This window comes from Rhineura floridana, chromosome 1 (genome assembly GCF_030035675.1).
Source record: "Rhineura floridana isolate rRhiFlo1 chromosome 1, rRhiFlo1.hap2, whole genome shotgun sequence".
Taxonomy (NCBI): domain Eukaryota; kingdom Metazoa; phylum Chordata; class Lepidosauria; order Squamata; family Rhineuridae; genus Rhineura; species Rhineura floridana.
In genome coordinates, this window is record NC_084480.1 from 147016361 (window position 1) to 147041398 (window position 25038).

General features: G+C 42.3%; 1 protein-coding gene across 2 annotated transcripts; it reads right to left on the bottom strand.

Moving 5' to 3' along the window:
* Positions 1-305: 305 nt before the first annotated feature.
* GSR (glutathione-disulfide reductase) lies at positions 306-23702 on the bottom strand. 2 transcript variants are annotated; one of them, XM_061635994.1, is made up of 13 exons: positions 23282-23702; positions 18867-18893; positions 16415-16503; positions 15176-15245; positions 14418-14565; positions 13337-13391; positions 12041-12140; positions 6617-6703; positions 4622-4783; positions 3710-3821; positions 2087-2218; positions 770-903; positions 306-550 (listed from the first exon to the last, which is right to left on the bottom strand). In XM_061635994.1, exons 1-13 carry the CDS (start codon positions 23522-23524, stop codon positions 401-403), a joined length of 1509 nt encoding a protein of 502 aa, XP_061491978.1. In that variant the 5' UTR covers positions 23525-23702; the 3' UTR covers positions 306-400. The 2 variants fall into 2 exon arrangements, with proteins under 2 accessions (XP_061491978.1, XP_061491988.1); XM_061636004.1 differs by lacking the exon at positions 23282-23702 and adding an exon at positions 22562-22713.
* Positions 23703-25038: the final 1336 nt, after the last annotated feature.

Sequence of the window (25038 nt, forward strand, 5' to 3'; positions counted from 1 at the left end):
GAACACAGCTTTACCTGTTTTTCATCATAGTTGGTACCCCTCATATACCAAGCTCTTCTATAGCTGTAGTTTGTCCCCCCTCCAATTTGGTTAAATGTAAAGGGGATGTAACTTATTGCACAATAGGTACTTACTTAAAAGCAACCTTGTCTAGGGACGGAATGATAATTCCATCCTACAGTGTTAACAAGAATCACGGATTTAAGGTAACGTTATTTTTTACTATTATTTTGTCCAAGTATGTATGCCTCAATTCTACCACTGCTTGTCCAGGGCTTGTTGGTAGATGAGTATTTCACTCACAGTTCAGTAGCAGTAAAAAATTGTTTAATCTTGTCTTGAGTTAAAGGGATGAACATGATTCTGTGAAAATCAGACCTTTGCTTTCTTACAAAAATTTTCAGCGAAGTGTAACAAGCTCTTCTGCTGATGTTGGGTGAATGGCCACAGTCTGATCAAAGTCTGCCTTTGTTGCTCCCATTTTGACAGCCACTGCAAAGCCTTGAAGCATTTCATCACATCCCAACCCTTGCATATGAAGTCCTATCACCTTCAAAACAAAACAAACAAAAGAATTTTAACCAAGGCTTGGTCATTGTAGTACTAAGCACTGATATAAAACCAAACGTGTCCCTTGCTCCCAGCTTTCTGCACAGTGTTCTCACTCTCTAATATTTGCCACTTCTGCACAAACTCTTGACGTGAATGGTATCTAGAAAAATAAATAAAATACTGCCTCATAGAATCTTTTCTTCTTGGCTTTGCTCACCTTCTCCTGTTTCGTAGCACACACCAGTTTCATCACACATTTTGTTTTCCTTTTAGTTACAGCATGGTACAGTGGGATAAAAGAAGTTGTATAGGTTTTCACATTCTCACTTCCATATGTAGCTATAGCTTCCGCTGGAACAGATAAATATTAAAACAAAGGAAAGTATTCGTATTTCATTTAGTCAAGGAAGAGGAACCAAACTGTACTGATTTAAAACAGCTATACAGGTTAAGGCAACCTTGGGCAATACCTCAATGCTCCTCTTACTGGAACAGAACTTTCTCCTCTCCCTTGCAGTCCTCAGTGCACCCTCAAAATTACTTCAAGAGCTAGGAAAGCCTCCAGAGAAGATTTTAGAGGCACAAAGGGGGAGGATTGGGAGTGGAAGTGCTGCTGTGCCAGTGAAACTCTGCTGGCGCTGCTTTGAATACAGTCCAGAAATATGACAGAATTGCTAGGATAAAGTTTGGGAGCACCTGACATGTCCCTAAGCACAGATTTTCCACAGCAGGCATGGGGACCCTGTGTCAGTGAACCCATCAATATCTTCTGTGGCACCTGGAAAAGGCCTCACTAAAAATATCACAATGCACAGCACTGTTTGCTCTTCCTGCTCAGTTCCTGTTTGTACTGGCTTAGCATTTTCTGCATTGAGGCACCTCTTAAACATGCCCACATTTCAATGGATGGCAGGATTGGACATCCGCCCTCCCGTTTTGAAAAAAGATGTAGAAAGAGCAATGGCTCATGTAGGCTCCTTTTTTCCCTCGTGCAGAGGGCATTTTGTGTTACACCATGTCCTTGCAGTACTCTCAAAATTCCAAATGTGCCCACTGGCCCAAAAAGGTTGGTGGCTGTTGCTCTAATCCAACAACTTTCATAATCCCTAGGGAAGCTGGGAGTCCAACAACATTTAGAGGGCCACAGGTTCCCCATCCCTTTTTAGAGGGCCTCAATTTCAAATTTTGCAGCTAGAGTTTAATAGTCCCACTTTTATACAGTGATAGTTTTGATATTTTAAATGATTTGAACAAATTAAAATAAGTCCATGTTTTCTGTTTAGGAGTACCTTCAACCACAGTAAAGGGAAACGAGAATTCATAAATGAGAAATGGGGGATGGAGTAGATGATCCTACAGCCCATCCCTAAACCCCGATTAGCATTGGGGAAGTATTATTGTCGGCACAATCCCTTGTCCTAGCATGATGAATAAAATGCTATCTCATGTCACAGACACCAAGGATTGTTACGGCACAGTTTCTTTTGTTCACTGAACCATCTGAGCAATGAGATGACAAGGTCTACAATCCTACCTTCTGTTAGTCCCACCGTTCCAATAGGTGGGTGACTGAAGACCACAGTAGGAATATTAGTGTAGTCAAGTTTCGAATCTTCTTTACTTTCAAAAAGCCTGTGTGCCAGTTTTCTTCCAGCTGCTATTGCAACTGTAAGAATGAAATTAAGACATATATCGCCTTATATAGCCATGTCCATAGCCACTCTCCTGCATATATTTCATTAAACTATACTACAGAATGTACCATTATGGTTACATGAATCAAAAAGGACCAATCAATTCATGCACTACTTCATCCACCTGCATTCATAGAATCACTTCATATGGGAATGGCAAACATATACACTGGGCAGATAGGAAGGATAAAATGCACTACCCACCCCAGTGAAAAGTGGGTTAAGCTGGAGAGATGCTAGTCATGGGACAGCTCCACAATGAAGATGAGCAAACCCTTGGGTATATTTGTAACCCACCTTTAGCCCATGGAGTAGCACAAAAATCCCACTCCCAGAAGGATACATTTTAACTGGGAAAGTATAAACAAGAGGCAATATAATAGCCAAGAAGCTATACCAATACGAGATCCTTCCATGGGAGTTTAGCCGGATCAGACCAAAGGCCTCTCTAGTTCAGCATCCTGTTTCCCACAGTAACCAATCAGATGCCTATGGGAAGCTCACAAGTAGGACATGAATGTAGCTCCCATCATCCCTAGCATTTGGGTATGCTAACTGGGGCTGATGAAGCTGGAGGGCCACAAATAAGCACCCCTGTCCCTACATGCTTTAACAATTTCCACCAATTTACCCAGAACAGACATTAAGTTAACCAAACTGTAGTTTCCTAGATCCCTTTTTAAAAATTGGGATTACATTAGCCAGTTTCTGGTCCTCTACTACTGGAATGCTAGGGATGTCACACTTTCTTGTTATAAGTTAAGCAATTTCACACTTAAGCTTAAGAACTCTTGGGTAGCTATTTGTTGATTTTTAATTTGTCAGTAAGGCCCAGAACAGGGATTGGAAACTTTTGGCTCTCCAGCTGCTGATGGGTTACAAATCCTATTATTTCTGAGCATTGGCCGTGATGGCTGGAGTTGAAGTCCAGCAACATATGGAGGGCTGCAGGTTCCCTATTCCTGGCCTAGAACTGCATCTTATCACCAGTATGTGTCTCAGTTTTCCTCCATATGCTGGAGAACTAAAAGGTTTAGGTATTGCTTACTTAGTGACAAACATCTAAAGGGACATCTGATAGACTTGAACAAGTCATGCTATAGTGTAATTGTAGACTTTTCTGCTGGTGTTTCAGAGCTCAATGATAAGAGATATGGTAGAGGTCACATTAAAATCTCATTACTGATGCAGCAGACTGACGGTAGTCACACATAACAGCACACAACTAAGGCAATGAGCAGGAAAAGATCCCTGGGCAATAACCGCATTACTCCCATATCTTCCTCCCTCCTTTCCCACATTATTTTGGTGCCAAATACACAGGTTCCCAAACATCATACAATCCTTTTTTAAACCATGTTTTTATTTAAATTTTCTTTGCATTACAGGTTATAGCAACAGTTAGGACAATTAAAGTATATCCTACACAATCTTTTATTTTTAAGAAATCATGCTAATGTTACCTGGGGTAAGTAGTGCTTTTCCACATACATCTCCCAGAGCATAGATCCCCTTCCTGCTGGTATTTTGGAACTCATCAACAATAATGTGACCTCCAGAGTCGACCTTAATATCCTAATAATGGGAGGGACAGTTAAAGGCAAAGCTGACATCCTGGGAAACAGTATCTAAGACAAACAGCACTGGCAAATCTTTGGCATCGAAGCTATATAACTGGCCAGGAACATTACACAGTAGGGCCCCATTCATACGGCGGGTTATGTTCTGGACCCTCGCTGAAAAGCAGAACTCATTGCGTAGAATGGTGCGCAATGCCCGAAAACCACCGTAAAAGCAGAACAAGCACCATATGAGTGGGGCTTTAGTCTAATTGCGTCTAATTGAGACCGCCACATTAGCCAAGAGCTGTAAAGCGGGGCCCTACTGTATGAATGAAAGCAAATTAAAGGCAGGTCTTTTTCTTTCCACATAGATCCAGTACACAACACAAACAGCACAAAAAGCAGAGAACTATCTCAGACCATTGTCAGGCAAGCACTGTATGCTTAGTATCAGGAGCTTTATGGAATAATGTTTTCATAACATTTAAATAGCATTTTCAGTGTTCCAAGCTTTGCATATATTATCTCAATCCTAAAAAAAAAAGTAGCTTAGCACCATATATTTGCCAATAGGCTAAGGAGGAATACTTCTTAAGATGGTGATCTGCTGTTGTTATGTGTTTCTATTAATTATTTTTAACATGCTACATAACATGTCAGAACAGCTTTTTAATGGAACAAAATGTTTTAATTGACTAAACGTTGCAGCTCTACTCATTACTACATTACACCAACTATAATATAATCCTGATTATGTATGTAACATATCAATATTCCACATTGTCTCTAAGAAATAAAATAATTCCTGCTCACCTGTTGGTCAAGATTTAGCTCCTCTGTATTTGGCTTTCTGCCAATGGCCCACAAGAGACAATCAACATCCTCAATAGTGTTAAAAGTGGGTTTCTGACTAGGAAGAGAGGATGTTACAGTTACAGTCAGCAGTCCCGAAGGTGATCTTGTGACCGATTTGACCTGTTAAGAAACAGGAGACTGAGGACAAACATCAAGAGAGTACACATACTGACTGTCAAGACTAGTTGAAAGTAAAGTGAATTTTAACACTTCCTTGTTCTGTTTATTTCACAATTTATTATAAGATCTAAAAATCTATTAGATTTGACATTCTGTCAAGTGTGGTGTAAGAGCCAGTGTGGTGTAGTGATTTGAGTGTTGGACTACAACCTGGGAGACCAGGGTTTGAATCCCCACACAGCCATGAAGCTCACTGGGTGACCCTGAGCCAGTCACTGCCTCTCAGCCTCAGCAGAAGGCAATGGAAAACCACCTCTGAATACTGCTTACCATGAAAACCCTATTCATAGGGTCGCCATAAGTCATGATTGACTTGAAGGTAGTCCATTTTTCCATTTCAAGTTACAGGCATACTATGTGTTAGCCGCAGTTCTGATGGAACAACACAGTTATGTTGTACTGGAAAGAAGTCAGCTGGCTTCTTTAGAATCTCTTGTTTCATTTGAAGAAAAACAGGAAGTACGTGGCATTGGCTCCTGAAATCTGAAGATGTCAGAGGAGTGGCCAAATATGTTTTCTGGTGATCAGAAGATGGGGCTTGAGCGCCCTGCATTGCTCCACGGCTTTTAACAAGCAGAGTAAGTTATGCAAAATAGGAACTACTATGAAATAAATTAGGCAGAATTGAATGGGTAAAAAACATGTTGTGCAAAACAACTGTCCAGTTCGCCAACTAGCTTTTCTCCCTTAACAACTGTATTCCTTCTAGCCTATGTCCTCGGCCTTCTCCAGTTTTATATCTAACTTAAAATGTAAGTCCATTGGGCAGGGCCTGTCTATCTTTCTGTTTTCTGAACAGTGCCTCAGTTGTTTTTAGGAACTTCAAATTATTTATTATACTTAATGCAAGTTGCAGAATTCACGCTTTCTTAGTACAGAATGTATAACTGGCATTCATACACGGCCTTGATTTAAGGAGAACTGGCAGCTTTCCCAATAGGTAATAACCAGAGTGTAATAGCAGCTCTATGCTTCTTATTCCCTTGGAGGACAGCCACAGAAATCACTACAGTGGGGCCCCAAATATGGGCTAGTTGCCCTATAAATGTACTGATAATAAAAGCCACATGGGCAATGCTTGAAGAAAAGGAGTGTCACCCCCATTGCAACAGTTGCCATGAGGAATAGAATGTTGGGGGAAGAAGGAAAGGAGGGAGGTGATAATTGAAAAAAGGGAGTTGGAGCTGCTCTGTGAGGAGGAGATGGAGGAAGGAAAATCTAGGAAGGAAGATAGAAAGAGAGCCCACATGTGACAGAATGGCTATGAGGAGCAGGGAAACCAGCAGTCTGTTGAGGAAGAGACATATTCATCTCATTTATCCATGGAACAGACAGGACCCTGTAGCAGAGAAACTCAGCTAAGCAACAGGACTTTATTCAGGGCTCAGTTGCTTTTGAGGTCCCAATATTTGTGAAGGGTTTGTTTAATAATAAAGTAATTGGGTTTTTTTCTAAAAACTCTGATGTGCTTGTCTGGGTTCAGCATGCACCTCCCGGAATCCCTGAGCCTTCATTACACGAGGAGGGGAGGTATTACGTGTCTCCTATTTTCTCTCATAAAGCACTGAGTATGATTCATATACAATCTCATAAACTGGTGTGTTACAAAAATATTGTTCTGTAAAAGCAAACAAGGTGGGAATGCTCCTGCCTTCTATACCCCAACAGAAACTAGAATCATTCAGGACCACTAAAATATAAATATACACAGTTATTATAATTAAAAAACCATTAAAGCTAGGCACACAGGGATGATGAAGTGGTAGGCAATACCTGAGAATGTTTCCAGACTTCTACGTCGCCATGCTCTAGTTCCTGAGTGCAGTTTGAGCTGATCATTGAATCAAAATTTCTCAGCACCTATATAGAAAAACATTTAATCAGATTGCAGACTGCACATCCATGTGAAAGTTAAGACCTCTCACCCTGTTATTCATTAGAGCTAGTGTAGCTTTTACAGCTTTGTCTAAACATTTGTCTTTGCCGTTTTATTGTATCTTTGATGCTTATTGTAATAGTCCCTGTATGTAGGGACGAAGACAAAGAGAACTATTACAATAGTTATTGTATAGAAATAGAAGAGGACAACAAACAGGGTAGAACAAGAGCCCTGTTCCAAAAGATTAGAGAAATTAAAGGGAAATGGAAACCAAAGGTGGGGATGTTGAATAATCAACAGGAGAACACACTGACTGACCAACATGAAATAAAAGGAAGATGGAAGCAATACACTGAAGAACTCTATAAAAGAGATGCAAGGATGACAGATTCATTCATGGAGGAACCGTATGATGAAGAACCAGAAATTTTAGAATGTGAGGTGAAAGCTGCTCTTAAAATACTTGGAAGAAACAAAACACCAGGAACAGATGGCATACCAATAGAGTTGCTACAAGCTACTGAGACTGAATCTGTCCAGTTTTGACAAAAATCTGTCAACAAATATGGAAAACTAAACAATGGCCCACAGACTGGAAGCGTTCAATATACATCCCAATTCCAAACAAAGGAGATCGCAGGAAATGCAGTAATTATCGAACTATTGCTTTAATATCCCAAGCTAGTAAAGTAATGCTCAAGGTTGTACAACAAAAGCTCCTACCATATATGGAGTGAGAAATGCCAGATGTCCAAGCTGGATTCAGAAAGGGAAGAGGTACCAGAGATCATAATGCAAAGATACATTGGATAATGGAATGGACCAAGGAATTTCAGAAGGAAATCACCCTGTGTTTTTAAATTACAGAAAAGCCTTTGATTGTGTAGATCATGAAAAACCATGGAATGCTTTAAAAGAAATGGGAGTGCCACAGCATCTGGTTGTCCTAATGGGCAAACCTATACTCTGGACAAGAGGCTATTATAAGGACAGAATATGGAGAAATCGATTGGTTCCCAATCGGAAACGGTGTGAGACAGGTGTATTTTATCACCCTATTTGTTTAATCTATATGCAGAACATACCATACGGAAAGCGGGATTGGACCAAGATGAAGGAGGTATGGAAATTGGAGGGAGAAATATCAATAATTTAAGATACGCAGACGATACCAGACTACTAGCAGAAACCAGTAATGATTTGAAACGAATGCTGATGAAAGTTAAAGAGGAAAGCACAAAAGCAGGACTACAGCTGAACATCAAGAAGACTAAAGTAATGACAACAGAAGAGTTATGTAACTTTAAAGCTGATGTGGACATTGAACTTGTCAAAGATTAGCAATACCTTGGCACAGTCATTAATCAAAATGGAGACAATTGTCAAGAAATCAGAAGAAAGCTAGGACTGAGGAAGGCAGCTATGAGAGAACTAGAAAAGGTCCTCAAATGCAAAGATGTATCACTGAATACTAAAGTCAGGATCATTCAGACCATGGTATTCCCAATCTCTATGTATGGATGTGAAAGTTGGACAGTGAAAAAAGCAGATAAGAGAAAAATCAACTCATTTGAAATGTGGTGTTGGAGGAGAGCTTTGTGCATACCATGGACTGTAAAAAAGACAAACAATTGGGTGTTTGAACAAATTAAACCAGAACCATCACTAGAAGCTAAAATGATGAAACTGAGGTTACCATACTTTGGACACATCATGAGAAGACATGATTTACTAGAAAAGACCATAATGCTGGGAAAAACAGAAGGGTGTAGAAAAAGAGGAAGGCCAAACAAGAGATGGATTGATTCCATCATGGAAGCCACAGACCTGAACTTACAAGATCTGAACAGGGTGGTTCATGACAGATGCTATTGGAGGTCGCCGATTTGTAGGGTTGCCGTAAGTCGTGATCGACTTGAAGGCACATATTGAAGGCACATAACCACCAATTATAATAATCTATAAACTACGTTGTGAGGTCCACCTGAAAAGCAGTATATAAATACCTTCATTAAATAATGGTGACAGTAAACCCTGTAAGGGCACTACTACTCACAAAGCCACAACTCTCTTAGCCTCTCCAACCCAAATCATCAACATGTAGATAACAATACTGGTCTACTTTACAGAGGTGTTGTAAGGACTATTGAGAACATATGTGAAGCACTTTGTACACTTAGCAGCACTATCTAAATACTATTTTCTGTTGCACTTCTAAGCAAGCTGTAGTAAATCATGGTTCAGCAATAATTGGATGTTGTTCTGGTTTTTTAAAAAAAAGGTTTTTTTAACACATTTCTTTGCTAAAAGGAACCTAGCCAAAGGTTAGCATTTCAGATCACAACCCACACCACTTTCACAAGAAATGAGTAGGGGTGCAACATTAATTGATTAGTCAATCCATATCAATTAAAACTTTCCCCCCTTTAAAATAGTGAATCTGATTTATTGGGAATTGCCCCCACATCATCCACTAAGATGACTGACTGAATGTTAAGCACTTGCAGCTCTCCGCTTTACACAGCAAAAGATCACAGCAGCTGACTGCAATGTGAAAGTGTTCTCTAACCAGTGAATGTACCACTGAGGCAGCATCTGTTGCCTGAGCAGGGCAACAGCAGGAAAGTTAAAGCAACAGGGTCTGACTAGCCAGTGCTAGGAGGTATCATGACGTGCAGCAGATGGTTCCTGGATGTCTCATATGGAATTGGGAGAGGGGTTCACATTCAATCTGCTGGCAGGGATTTCAGGAGGGGATCCTGCTTGCAGTTTGGAGGATCAAGTGAGTTTCCTGGGAGAGGAGAAAGGCTAGAGAGGCTCAACTCAGCAGCCAGGTCAGTGTGTCTCTTCCTGCATGAGGGTATTCTACAGTAGCTTATGGTAATGAAAGGTCTGATAGAATCTCCATGTACAGAGGCACTATACCTCCAAGAGTCCCCTGTTGCTCTCAAGGAAAAATGAAAAACGACAACTCTGTACAAACCAATACACCTTCAAGCATTGCATCATTTAATTTGTTTTTCTCTATTTGAAACCCTGGCCGCAAAATAAAAGTTAATTGCTGTGACCCTGTCTTCTCTTCTTTTTTTGTTACTGTTTAATGTCCTAAATGCTCTAAAGACCTAATATACCCTGGCTTGAATCCTAACCTTCTTTCCGTGAATGGAACACAGTATACATAACGGGGGGTTGCTGCCTTCCCCAACCCTCTGCAAAGCTGTCCCTGTGGGCTGAGAGAGCCTTTGGAATGGTATATGGCACAGGCCACTGCAGATGCAGGGGGGAGTTGATGGAAATCACTTTCCTCTCACATGAACCAAGGAGCAACTTATGATCTAAGCCATTTGTTCTTATTATTTAACTTTTCTGGAAAACATGCCTGAAATATTTTAAAATGTCCAATTTCATTACATATCTAAGAGTTGTTTCTATTCAAATTTTATTGGCCAGCCAACGAAAGTTTCTTCAGTCCTAGTAATTATATCTACTCATTCACTCAGCTAGCTGTATATAATTATTATACTTACAGGAAAAAGCCAAAGTACTAGAGGAGATAACAGTCTCTTGCTGATCTCCTCTAAAATGCCCAAATACTTCTGGTAACTTATATGGAAAATGGGAAAATCACACACATGTAGCTCTCTGTGTTTATCCTTTGAAGGAGGTGAGGCTAAAAAACTGGGTCGTCCAAGGCTGCCTGGTGACCTTCATGGCCGAGTGGGGATTTAAAACCTGGGTTTTCAGACATACATCCTCAACTGTCCAGCTACTTTCAGTTGCACCGGTACAGCCAGAATTTGGGCATTATGTCTGGGGCCCTCCCGCTCAAGGGTGGTGGTGTGGGAAGAATGTGAAAAACACACCCTGGCTTTCTGCTCTCCCTGACTGAATCTAGTGTGGTTACCTGTGCTTTTGCTGATTTCTTAGCAAAACTGCTGCTTGGAGCCATACATTTTAAAGTACAAGCAAAAAAAAAAAAAACCCCTGAGAGATCAGCAGTGCTGCCTCTTTTAGCACACAGAAGCAGCAAAAAAGAGGGATGGGAAGAAAGGCAGGACAATGGCCCGTGCTGACAAGCAGAAAGTTCCTGTTTCCCATTTTCCCCTCAACTCTGATGGAAGCTGATGTGCATTCATGAGGACAACCTGTCTCCATGGGCTATCATCTTCCTCCTCAACATCTAGCAGGGGCTGCAGACCCATGGGGTTCCTCCCCCAGCATGTGGAGGACCACAAAGACTCTAAATATCCAATACAGTGAGAGATGCCGTAACAAGGGGGCATGGGTGCACAGGCATTGGTGGTTCAGAAGCAGGCAGCATCATGTTGATGGAGAAGAGCCACCAGGTAAGTAAGCAGGCAGCTGCTCTTGAAAGCAGTTTAAATTTTTTTTGGGGGGGGGGGGACGGCTCCAGGCACTCGCCTCTATCCCATCAACTTTGTTAAGCTTGGTTCTGCAGAAGACGATTTAACTCGCTATCCCACTGCCTTCAGCAATTAGTTTTCCCACAGGTCAACTCGCCTCACAGTATTGTTCTGAGGTTCAAACACTGCTTTGAGATGCTGTGAGAACGGACAGGGCACTCATGATTTCTCCCTCTCTCAGACCCTTTTTATAACTGTTGGGCTTGGAGTTTGCACTCTGAGCTGCCATGGCCTGCCTCAAATCATCTACTCTGGCTGCTTCTTGGTGAATTTCCCTGCCCTCCTTCCCTGGTATAAAACCTTCCCTGGTATAACCTTCTAAAACAGTAACTAAAGGATGGTATCATAAAATGTAGGAGGGTTGCGGGGATATTAGGTGGGGTATTTGGAGTGGAGCAACTCATTTTACTGATTATTTTTTAAATCTCACATTCCCTCCAAAGAATTAAAGTTCGGTTCTAGCCTATGGCAAAAACAAATTTAGTACATTTTAAGCTTTGCCAGATGCTAGACCCCACTTTAAAAAAAGACAAATCTCTTTAAAGTCTCTAGGTTTCAAGAAACAAGAAAGGTGTGTATAATGCCGCCTCTGGGTTACTCTCTTTCGGTGTTAATATAAACGCATTTCCTACTGCTTTCCACGAGCAGTTATTGTTGATACACACTGCAGTGGAACCCCGCTAAAAGTCTGCTTGGATAGTTGCTCCTTTGGTGCTAGCAAGAAATGAGACACGGTAACGGCAGGAAACGGGGTCAACAATTTGCTACCTTGCCCAACCAGTTAGTACCAAGAACTAAAGTGTGCCTGACAAAACCTAGCCCTGCTTTTGTCATCACTCACTGCCTAATACACAGCAGAGCAGTCAGGACAGTGCAAAAGAGCATGTGCTTTACCTCATCATAACGTATCAGCAAGGATGTCTTCGAGCCCAAGGCTGAAAGGATGCCAGCTAGCTCCACAGCTATGTATCCAGCACCAACAACAACACTGCGCCTGAAAGAATAATGGATTGTGAGGCATATCACACACACCCCCATATGAAGTTATTATTGGAAATATATTGCACTCTGAACTAGGCTTTCCCTCAAGCCACCATACTGTAGCAGAAGGGCTGGTTCATTTCTAATATATTAAATAAATTAATAAAGCCACAGTTGAGGGGGGTCACCTCAGGGATATTCAGGCCCTTTCCCTGAATTTGCAGCTTCCTTTAAAAAATAGAGTGTTTGTGTTATATGTGTGTACACACACACACACACACACACCCCTACTATATATTTTGGAAAGTTGTTTGCTGCATTTGGACACCTCTGGAGATATTGTCACCAAATTTTGCATGGTTCCTGAGATCAAGGAGCAGTTTTTGCCTACGATTTGGATACAACTGGTCAATTGTATCCAATTCTGAATTATGATAGAAGACTGAAACTTCCAAAACTGCACTGACCTTTCTCATTTCCTGTAATTTCCAAGCAATGCCAAATACAATGCTGCTAGTATCTGTCTATATATACACACACAGGCATATCCCATAGTGTAAAAACTCTAGCCCGCCAGTAAAAATTCTCAGCAGAAATGGCAAGACTTTTGACTCGGACCTTGGAGAGCCATCATGAGTCCAAATGATCTGTACCAGGATTGATGGACCAATGTCTGACAGTAAGTAAGCATAAGTAAGTCTAAAATGATGCACATTGGGACAAATAACCTAGGCACAATCCAGCCACTGTGAAGCACTTGTAAATCCCGCTGTTTTCAATTGGAAACTTTGACGGCAATCTTATACCTACTTACCTTGTTGAAGTAATCCCCATTTAATTCAATGGTACATACTTCCTAAATTGCTTTCTATTAAAATTAGTTAGCCCTTTAATTTGGCTGGATTTTGCCTATGGGTTTTCTCAAGCAACAAAAGGAGCAAACAATGCTCTGATTCTAGCTCAGATGTTGGCCAATACTTAAAATGCACATCAGGATTTACCAGATGTCATATGGAACATCTTTAGCAAGTCGGCAACTTGCAACAGTAACTGTGGCATTCACTCATTAACTTTTCCCCTGCACTTGCATACTTGACATTTGTGCATCTATATCAGACAGTAACCCATTATCAACACACTCTACTTATCAAATTATCTCCATTGTAATGTGGAAATCGAGAACAGGTTCACACTAGATTGGCAACTTACTTGGGCAATTCTTCAAGTTCGAAAAACCCATCACTTGTCATTCCCAAGCTGGCTCCTGCAAAGCAATGAGACACTACCCTGAATATTAAGGTTCATTAGATATACACATAAATAGATTTCAATTATGAAAATGTTCAACTTTTCTTACAGATCATTCACTAATACAGGCCCACTTCATACATTATATATTGAAGTACATACCTAAAAAAAAATATAAATGAGACAAAACTTATAACATTCATCAGAGAGACAGGATTGGCATCAGCTCCTCATCTATTGTAGACTTGGTGGTAAACCTAAGTTTCCTAGTATGTAATAGGTGGAATGGCCCTAGATTTAGTGACAATATGAGAAACCAAGCCTAATAGGCATCAATAGGACAGAAGGGCAAGCCAAACAGTGCTGCCTGAAGAAGGGTAGAAGCGGCTTCATGACTGGCTCAGCCAATCAGCACTGGACAAATCCAGTTTCTACTGCAAACAGGAAAAGTAACATTCCAGAAAAATGCATGCAATCCCCAAAGATCAGCAAACAAAATGAGTATGATGAGGACAATTGCATTTGCCCAGGATTTATGTTATGAGGCAAGGAAAAGTAGTACTAAATCTTTTGAAGATTCTAAGGCAAAAAGCTCAACTGACAACTCATCTTTCAGCCGAGATCTTTCCAAACCACAGGACCAAGACAGCCCTATTGAGGGGAGAGAAACTCTGTATTTGCCATCTGGGGATAGCTTTTCTACATGCTTTACCCCACCCTCCAGCCCTAGGTGCCTTCAGAAGAACTCTGAGGAGACTTTCTGTCTGGCCTTTTGAACTGACGTATAATAGATTTGAGGGGGGCACTAGGTACTAATGTCATAAGCTTTGGGGCCACTACTGAACATTGTTACTTGATCTATCGGTGAACTTTATGCTTGCTTAAACTTTGATATATGTTAAAAGAACTTCTAATTGTTGAATTTTAGTGCTACACTGTAGGGATATTGTAATTTTTAAAAATGTATCACAACTGTGTTGTTGTATTTAGACAGTTTATGCGAACTGCTTTGAGAATTGACTATGGCTATGAGAAGTCTTACCCGCTACCTCAGTTTCGCTGGGAATCAAAGGCTGCCCACCAGTAGCAATCAAGATATGGGGTGCTGTGTATTTTTTACCATCAACTTCAATCGTAGATTTGCAATCGGGTGTGAACGATGCATGACCAAGAATAGTTTCTACACGGGCCTAGTAAAGTCAAGTTCAGATTGAACAGTCAGTCTATAAATCAAGTCAAATACTAGAAAGAGAACAAATTTCATATGATATTTTAGCCATTTCCTCTGCCATCATAGTGGTACATTGCTGGTGTACCAACTTCTCTCATTTGTCAACTGTCTGATGAATTTAGATAACTGAGCAATTTGGGTCACCCAAAGGTCTCCAATATATTTTGTCATCAATTCAAATATTTTTTTAAAATGGAAGAGCAGACAGAACTGAGCACTGTGACAATTTAAAAATGGTATAAAATCAATGTAAGTTTGCAGTGTAGATAGGGCTAAGACATCCTCAGAGGAGGGGCTGCATATCACTGCTGTGTATCACCACAAGATCCTTTTCTGATCCTCTCCAAACAATACTATAAATCTTAAAGCAGCTGGGGACTGATGAGAGAAGTTTTACAAAAGTGATTTGCTGTGAAACTAAGCCAAAGCTCGCTGTCTCAAAAGGAATAAGATGATAAACCAGCAGAGAGACCCCTATTTTATTTTGTGAAACTCCTCATTTACAACACGAGGAAGGAGTTCTGGAGGCTTAAGATAGGTTGAGATGCAAAACAGAAACATTTGCCAACCTTATTCAAATTATTTTGATAGATTTCATTCAGTCGCTTCACATAAGCATCACGTTTTTCTTTAATTACTCTGTAACGAAATGAAGATTTATGTGAAAAAATTCTCTTGCACTAACACAACCATAGTTCAAAAACTTGTGCCTCCTTTTAAATTCCCTCATGAATTATTATAGAAATTTACATCCCAGACTTCAAATAAATTCCCAGGGAAGTGTAAAATATTGTGTCAGAAATACAATACAAAGCAAGAGGGATGTATATTAGGTATATGGAACTGTTTATAAAGCCAGGCACAATACAGTAAAACTGGAAAATGAACCTTTTATTTTAACAGCTTCATGACTTTTTCTTCATTAACTCTAAACTGTTTGGAAGTGGAGCCCTCCTATTACCATTGGCTGAGCTGCTGTGATGTCACAAGACAGTCTTGCACATCTCCCACTCATTTCAATGGGACAAGCATATAAGACTCTCCTAGCAGATTGTACCCCACTCATCAGATACGTTTTTCCTCCATTCCCCGACTCTTAATGATGCTGAAAATCCACAGCTATAGCCAGGTCTCTTAACCTTGAATTTCAGTGGCTCGGCTCCTGACCAGCAAATCTGGAAACAGTGAGAAGTGAGATCAGGGTCCCACTTCTATATTTACTGCATGGAAATCTGACCGTTTAAAGACCTACTCTAATTACTAGACTTATGGCCATTTCACACTTTATGTGGCAATCCAAATTGCTGCAACTAAACCAATGTCTTCTATAGCTAACACACAAGTGGCAGATACACATTCCTATACACCAGTGTACATGCACTACAGAGCTCTGACTGCACTCTGGGTGTCTATACACTGTATATCTATAAATGCCATACTTTTAAGAGCATACTGCAAAGACACACTAGTATCACAAGGCCAATATTACTTGCCACATAAACTGTGAAGAACCTCTTAGCCACTTCAGCTTTTAAACTAACACACACGGTTTTGATTTTTCATAATTTCAGTCCCTCTCCAATCAGGTGATTCTATAACCAGAGAAGGTCTTGTAAGATGGCAAGAATGAAGCTCCAATCAGAGACCTCTGGGTAGTCAAGGCATCATACACAGAACCATAAAAGGGACAAGAAGCTACATCCAGGGTTCTTTCCTTGACATTGTAACTTCTCCCACAAGTGTTTAGATTGTTATTAACAGATGGTGCACACTGATTTACCCTAGAAAACAATTTCACCCTGACTTACCGCCAATTGAACTTCACATCAGCTCCTTGAAAACCATAATCCACGTGATCATGGATGAATTCTGAATGGACAGCGGTGTTCCACATCACCTGTTTGGGGTGGGATGGGGAGAACATCCATGGTTTAATATAAAAATAAAGGAAAAAATAAACACCACTATTTATAGTGGTACACAGCACAGTGGGTAAACCTTTTTGTATGTGGAAGGAGAGGCGTAATGAATGAAGGATCTTACCTTGGGACAGATCAGGCCCACACTCACTAGCCATGTACTGCAGCCTGCCAAGTACTACTACTTCTAATCATCATATATTTATATAGCGCCATCAGATGCACATGGCACTGTACATAAAACAATAAAAAGAAGTCCCTGCCCCCAAAGGAATACAATCTAAATAAAATAAAATGAGGAAAACAAAGGAAGGGAGGAGACACAAATAGAGGACAAAATGAGGACTTCAAATACACATACTCGAGGTATCCAAATTATAGAAAATGAAAAGCCTAAGCAGAAATCCCAAATGCTTTGGAAAAAAGGAAGTTTTTAAAGAAAGACTTAAAAACGGAAATTGAGGGAGCAGTCCGCAAGTGGTCCAGGAGACAATCCCAGGAATATGGAGCTGCAGGAGAAAATGGGTGAAGTCAAACTAAAGGCCGAACAACCCTGGGATGGGTAAGAAGCACAGAGCTTGAGGAGCAGAGATCCCGAGCAGGGCTAGAAGGAGAAATGAGAGAGGAGGAGGAGCCAGGTCATGTAAAGCTTTAAAAGTTAAAACAAGAAGCTTGTCTTGAATCCTGAAATAGAGAGCCAGTGAAGGGGCTTCAAAAGTGGAGCAACAGTCAAAAAGACAGGCTAAATAAATGACCTTGGCAGCGGAGTGTTGAATGGAAACCAAGGGACTGAGACGACTTCATGAAAGACCAGTCAAAAGGGGACTGCACTAGTCAAGGTGAGAAATAACTAAAGCATGAACTAACGCCTTTGCAGAAGAGACAAAAAAAAAAAGGTCCGATTCTAGCAATATTATAGAGGGACAAACGACAGGACTTTGCTACAGCCTTAATGCTGGAAACAAAATAAAGTCAAAAGTAAAACCAAGACGATGTGCTTCCTCTACAAGAAACAGAAGGATGTTGTTAATAGTGATGGAAAATGTATATTGTGAGGACAGCTTAGGAGAAAAGATCAGCAATTCTGTCTTCACCGTATCAAGTTTCATTTGACATACTCTTCTTTCTTCAGTCCTTGTCTCAATCAGGCCCTCTGCCAGTAACTACCACCTTTTATCAAGAATATTTTGAAAGATTCCCCCCCCCCAAGTGATGGGAAAGGAGACCTGTATCTTCAGTGTACCACCTACAGGAGGAGGAGGAGCCAGGTCAGCCCTTCATTGACCATTGTGTCTACTTACCCAGACAATGGCAACTGGACCAAGGGCAGCCTGCATTTGCCACCCCTGCCACAGCTGCTTAGAATCATCCATTGTCAGCAGCAGATGGGAGGCACCAGCCTTCAGTTTTCTATTAAATAATTATGATCTATCATCCAAAGATTTTTCCATCTTTATTTTTACCATTTTTAATATCAATTTAGTGTAATTGCTTTAGGCTATTTTGATTGTGTTAACAGAACATTTTGAGCCAACTTTAGCACATTAATGGAAAAGGTGAGAGAAATTAATAATGTTTTCTTTCTAACAATAAAGAACACTTGCTTCATATATTGCAATGTTATTATTTCAGCTCCTCAGAATAGTATTGGTTAGAACAGCCTTGGGAAACGAGCCACTTATAGCAGGAGCAACAGAGCAATCCTGAATGGGGCAGAGGAACAGCAGAGCGACAGATCCGCTGCAGCATACAAAGCCCTGCCAGCTTGCACCAACCATAGTGGAAGGACAGTTGTTCTTTATTTGCTACACCTACTCCAGGCGGGCATAGCTGGGGAGGGCCCCTCAAGGGAACTGTGAGGCTTAGAATCCAGCAGATCCCAATTCTCTGGCACTCCAACCCATTTCAGGGCTTGCTGCCCACCACTGGTAGGATAAGCACCAGCAGGTCCAGAGGACAGTGAAGCACAGTGGCATGTAGGGTCCTCTATATGCCATCCTAGCATCCCTCCAATCATCAACATCGGGAGAGGATGAGAAGCACCATGCCAGACCACACTGCGCAAAGGGGCCTGTGACACAAAGGTACGTGTAAGCAAACAGGAAGGCGTTGGTAATTTTCTTGTACCGATCCACAGAATTAGAAGGCAATTGTCTTCTTCTGCACTTGTTCTACATAGCAAATCAGGGTAGGTACACACACATATGCAAAGCCCCAAAAACAGATTTTTAGACTGTTTCTAGCTTTTGGTGTCACTGAGTTTTCACTTCAAACAAGAATTAAAAAAAAAAAAAGACAAAATCACAGCAACATGTTAAAAGATTGTTGTTTGTTTTTTTACCTTTTTAGGAACACATCCAACATTCACCTATAAAAGAGCAAGAAACTGTGTCAAATGCCAGCATTTCGAGGACAAGCAAATATTTAGCAAACATGCACAACCAGATTAGAAGTTTATTTGATATGGATTTTTACATTATTTATTACACTAGTCAAATGCTCATCATTCTGACTGGTGGTACACATAAATGCATGGATACCTTGCATATTGTAAGGTCCCTTGCCAGGTGGTGGTGTGTTCTGTCTCTGGGCACGATGCACAGAGACCCGTTGCAAACCCCTGAATAACTGTGATTGAGGATGGAAGGCAAGCTTTTCTTTACTGCAGGGGTGGGGAACCTTTTCTGGCCAGTGGGCAGATCCTTATCTCCCCACCTCTGGAGGCCCAAATGTGACTGTCAGGACTCTTTGAAAGCTCTTCTGCAAACAGCCCCACACTGCTCTTTGAACCAACAAAAAAGAGCCGTGCTGGGCTGTTTGCAAAAGGGCTTTCAAACAGCCTAGTGTTCCATGTCTACTGCCTGTGCCTGTCCCCAGCAGGGAGCGCAGCACTTTAAATTTTCCACTGGAATGAATGGCGCTTGTACAGAACTAAAGGGACGGACTCAGGGTCACCATTGGGATTGGGGCTAAACCTCACCTCTCCTCTGGCATTGGTGACTGTAGTCCTTAAAAACCAAGCCAGCCCCTATCTGCATTGTCTCATCCTAGGTACAGTTTCTTGGTCATGGGACCATTTGATAGAATATTGGAAACTGAGTTTTGTAAAGGTAACTTGCTGCACCAACTTAATACTTGCTTAGCAGGTGTCAACTTGGAAGTTAGCAGATGTTAGCACCTGGATGGAGGATGGCCCAAGAGCCCCCCTTTCCTCAGGTTTAGCTATGGTCTGACGGCACATAAGGACAGCGCCCTGCTGAAGGTAAGCAGGGTCAGGTCTGGTCAGTGCCTGGATGGGAGACCGCTTGGGAACCATATGTAAGCTGGCTTGCATTTCTAATAGGGAAAAGAAAGGCGGGCTATAAATGTAATAAATAAAAATAAAAGGCAGGAAGTAAAATATACTAAGCCAGTATTTTGATCTTAATGGAAATGGACTGCCTTCAAGTCGATCCCGAGTTACGGGGACCCTATGAATAGGGTTTTCATGGTAAGCAGTATTCAGAGGTGGTTTACCATTGCCTCCCTCTGAGGCTGAGAGGTAGTGACTGGCCCAAGGTCACCCAGTGAGCTTCATGGCTGTGTGGGGATTCAAACCCTGGTCTCCCAGGTCCTAGTCCAACACCTTAACCACTACACCACACTGGGTCTCCATGCACAAAAATAACCCTTTGTAATGTCATTCTAAAACAAGGTTGTATTTGGTTGATGTCTCCTGCCCCTTTAGGTCACCTTTTAACAGGCTGGATATGATATTAAGTGTTTTGTCCACGCTGTAAACACAGCCATAGGAGACAACGCTTCCAGGCAGCCTTGACCACTTGGGACTAAGATTAGCACTACAATCCTAACCATTTAGGTTTTCACTGCCGCAAGATGTGATGGCCACTAGCCCAGATGACTTTATAGAGGGATTAGAGCAGGGGTAGTCAATAAGGTGCCTTCCAGATGTTGTTAGACTCCCATTATTCCTGACCACTGGCCATGCTTGCTTGGGCCAATGGGAAATGCAGTCCACCAACATCTGGAGGGCACCATGTTGGATATCCTGGATTTGACAATTTCATAGCTGTTATAGACTTCTCCTCCTCTATGAACCACGATAACTAAAGGAACTTTAATGTTTATGCCAGTGAATTCCAGTTGCTGGAAGGCAACAGTTGGGGGGTGGGATGGGAGAGACTTTTGCTTTCATGCCTTGCTTGTTGACTTCCTAGAAGCATCCCTCTGGCCACTGTGGGAAATACAACTGTTTTTTGTCAGCTGCTCTGGGAGCCTTTGCAGTTGAAAAGTGAGGTAAAAATTCTTAGAATAACAAACAAGATGCTGGACTACATCTTTGCACGTTTTAATAATTAATTACTTCAAGAGCTTTGGCTAAAAAGCTGCCTATACATTTAAGAAATAAACTCAACATACCCTACAATAAATATGAAGTATCACTATTATTATTTGTAGCTGTAGCCTCCTCCATGGTTGAAATTAGGTTGGAAGGTCCTGGGAAGTGGAAGTGCATTGATGGGTTCCTTACATTCTGTCACACTCTAAGGTGACCAAGAAACAGAACACAGGATGGGGAGCTATGCATGAAGAAACAGATTCCCAAGGAGCTGATTTTTAACAGGAGTGGTCATTAGAGAAAGATAGCAAGTTTAGTACTCCACTACTATGTAGTGTCCCCATACAGGTCCTTTTCTTTCTTCCATATAATTAAATGGTTGTAGCCATTCAATTCCAACAGGGAAAATAGTGACACTTGGGCACAGTACAGTAAGAGTAAAATCTACCCTACACAGTGGGTAACCTGTCCTCACAAACAGAGAATCCAGAAGGTAAGGCAATGTATCCCTCCACACACATCACCATTTTCATTTTTATTACATTTATACCATGCCTTTCCTCCAAGGAGCTCAAGGATAGTTTTCTTCCTCCCCATTTTATCCTTACAACAACCCTGCAAAGTAAGGTAGGCTGAAAGGCAGTGACTGACATTTGGCCCAAAAATTGTGAAGCATTCCTTATTTTTAGGGTGGTGGGAAATGATGTTTGGCATCTAGGAAACAGTGAAAGAGCTCTTCCAATAGATTCAAACTTTGAAGATATTTGGACCTTCTTCCATGAGCCATGTGAAACAAAGTGGTGGTGGTGGTGGTGGTTGATGATGATGATAATAATAATAATAGAATATATCCTCCCCTTCCTCCTGGAGGAGGCCAGAGCAGCAAACATAAAACAATTTAACAAGAAAAAGAAAAGCAAACTAAAAACAATTAAAAACATTCCAAAACACAGTTAAAAATATTCTTTCAACAGTGATCTTCAGGTTGCCAGGAATCCCCTTCAGCCACCAAATACCTGGCTAAACAGTAATGTTTTTAAATTCCTCCTGAAAGTCAACAGTGACAGAGACAGACACACCTTACGGGGAGGGGGTTGGTTGCACAAACAGGGAGGCACCACTGAAAAGGCCTTATCATGGGTCAGTGCCAGCTGGGCAGTGCTCTGTGGCAGCACCACCAACAAAGCCTCAACTGCCGATCATAGGGTCCAAGATGGTTGATACTGGGGAAGGCGCTCTTTTAGATACTTGGGTCCCAAACCATTTAGGGATTTATATGCTAGTACTATTACTCAAATTGGGCCCGGTAGCTCACTGGCAGCCAGTTCAGTGCTTTCAGGACTGGCGACATATGGTCCCAACAGGCTGCCCCACTTACCAGACTAGCAGCCACATTCTACATTAGCTTCAACCTCCAGACCGTCTTCAAGGGCAGCCCCACACAAAGTGCATTACAACAGTCCAGACAGGAAGTCACCAGGGCATGGACAATTAAGGCCAGGCTATCCCAGTCCAGGAGTGGACATAGCTGGTAAATCAGCCTCAAATGGGCAAAAGCACTCCTAGCCACAGAAGCCACTTGGGATTTTAGTGACAAGTTGGAATCCAGAAGTACTCCCACACTACCAACCTGTTCCCTCAGGACAACCCCTCAGAACAGGTGATACACCTAATTCCAGGACACAGGAACCACTCACCCACAGCACTTCTGTCTTACCAGGATTCAGCCTCAGTTTATTGGCCCCCATCCAGCTCATCATTGCTTCCAGAATACCTGTCCAACACCTTCACAGCCTCTCCTGATTCAGATGGAACGGAGAGGGAGAGCTGCGTGTCATCATCATACTGAGGACACCATGCTCCAAATCCCTAGGGGACAGCTCCCAACGGTTTCATATAGATGTTAACCAGTACAGAAGACTGAACGGACCCTTGTGGGAGGCCACAGCCCAAAAACCACGGAGGCAAGCAATCTCCTAGAGATGCTTTCTGGTAAGGGCCCTGCAGGTAGGAGGGCCCACCTCCTACTGGGGCTACTGCATGAGGATGGAGTATGGCACTTCCTAAGGTTTAAGCAATAATTTCGGCATTTCTAGATCTAGTGCCGCTACGCACAGCGAACTTCACTCTCTCTGGAATGCACGCCCACGTGTTCTTTTCCTTCTTCCGAGGTCACTTTGTGTGCGTGCTCAAGGAAATAACAAATGAGCTTACTACACCTCGCCAGCCCTCCGGGTCGCCCTACGTGGGGAGTGGCGAAGTGAACACCAAAGAGAGATGTGCAGCCCAAGCCTGGGTTTACCAAAGTCCAAGTAAGTTTTTACAGGACTTGCTCCCCAATAAGCGCTAGGAGGACGGCAGCCACATCGAGGAAACCAGACACGGACACGCCTCTGCCTTCCCTCTCCCCGACTCACGCAGGTGCCCCCGAGCCGCCCTCTTTCGACCACAGCAACCCGAGCTCCGAGCTCCGCCGCCCGCCGAGCGCTGGCCAGCCCGCCCGAGCCGCCCCCCAACACCAGGTAGTCAAAGGCTGTGGCCGCCGACGAGAAGGAAGAAGAAGAAGAAGCGCGGAGTTGGGCCATGGCGGCGGCGGCGGCTCTAGTAGCAGGAAGGAAGGCAGCTACGGCGACGGAGAAACACGGGCGCGGCCACCGCATCCCCCCCTCCCCCTCTGGGTCCCACACCGGGCGAGCCAAGGGTGGGACGGCTCATCTTGGGCTCCGCCCAGCTAGGCTGGTCACAGCTCTGGTTGGCTCCAGGTCGTCAGTCGCTCAGTAAACAGCCACAGAGAGGAGCCACTCAAAGCGAAGGCTCCGCACAAAATCTGCCCGGGAAATGGGGGAGGAGCTGCGTGTGAAAACTCCGCCTTTTGCGTAAACTGGTTTGCTCCTTGTTGGACCGTTAACTCCCTTCCTACTGGAGGATTTTTGGTCAAAGTTCTATTTATTTATTTATTGCATTTGTATACCGCCCCATAGCCGGAGCTCTCTGAGCAGTTTACAACAATTAAAAACATTAAAAACAAATATACAACTTTAAAAACACATTTTTAAATTATTATTTAAGAGATACTACCATGCTGAAGAAGCACTGCCCTGCCCATCCTAATTAACTGACAAGACGACCAGTTCTCTAAAACCTGGCTAAGTATAAGCCTCTGCACACATTTTAACAGCAACCAGAAACTGAGATCGCTGGACAAGGAAGCAACAGGCTATTTCGTGGATACAGACAATTCAGCTGGAAAAAATAAAAGGTGTTGGTGCCCCCTGCTATAGAATATTTTTAGAGTGCATCCTTTCACACAAATTCACTCCAATTCAGAGCTTCAAAGACAAATGATCAGCACTATCAGCTGAGGGAAGCTCTGCAAGCATAGTGCTAGTTATGCAGCTTTTTGCTATACTTGTTGTTTTGCAATTAAAGGGGACCACTTTGTACACAATCCTAGGGATCTCTTCCACGTGTAGAAACCTGTGGCTGGAACTATCCTTACATGGATTGGACTAACAAGAAAACTTCGGATAATTGGGGCATGCTTTCTCCTCCTTTACGCCCATTATCAAAATTGGAATTGCATTCCACTCTTGCACCTAAAAAGAGGAGGGGAAATAAAGGCTTTTTAAAAAAAAGGATTGTAGCGGATTGGGTCCGCACTGTACAAGAAACCTGGGAATTGTAATTTCTTAAAGCTGCTAGGAATTGTAGTACCGTGAGAGGTAAATTATAGTTCCCAGGAACCTTTGGGGAAAGCCATGTGCTTTAAATGTGTTTTAGATGTATGCTGTGTAGGCACCCAGTGCTTTATTTGTTAGTCTGTGCTTAACAGTGCTACAAAAAGAGGGCTGGCCCTACCATTCAGCAGAGGAAGGAGGCCACCTCAGTAGATGCTGAAGGAGCAGCAACAAGGTGTTGGATTTATGTGCACCAGGATGGCTTGTGTGCACCAGTCTGCTGCCTTCAGATGCCACAGGGTACACTTGTCTGGTCGTCATTGTGGAAGTGAGAGTCAGCTGCCATTCTGATCATCGGGGGGGGTACCATTTTGCGCAAAAGTTTTAATAAAGTTGCCAATCTGAATTTACTCAGAAGTAAGCCCTACTGGGTTGTATTCAGCCTAGTGCTAAGAAGATTTCTCCTTGCACTACAGAACATTATCCCCCTCTCCCCC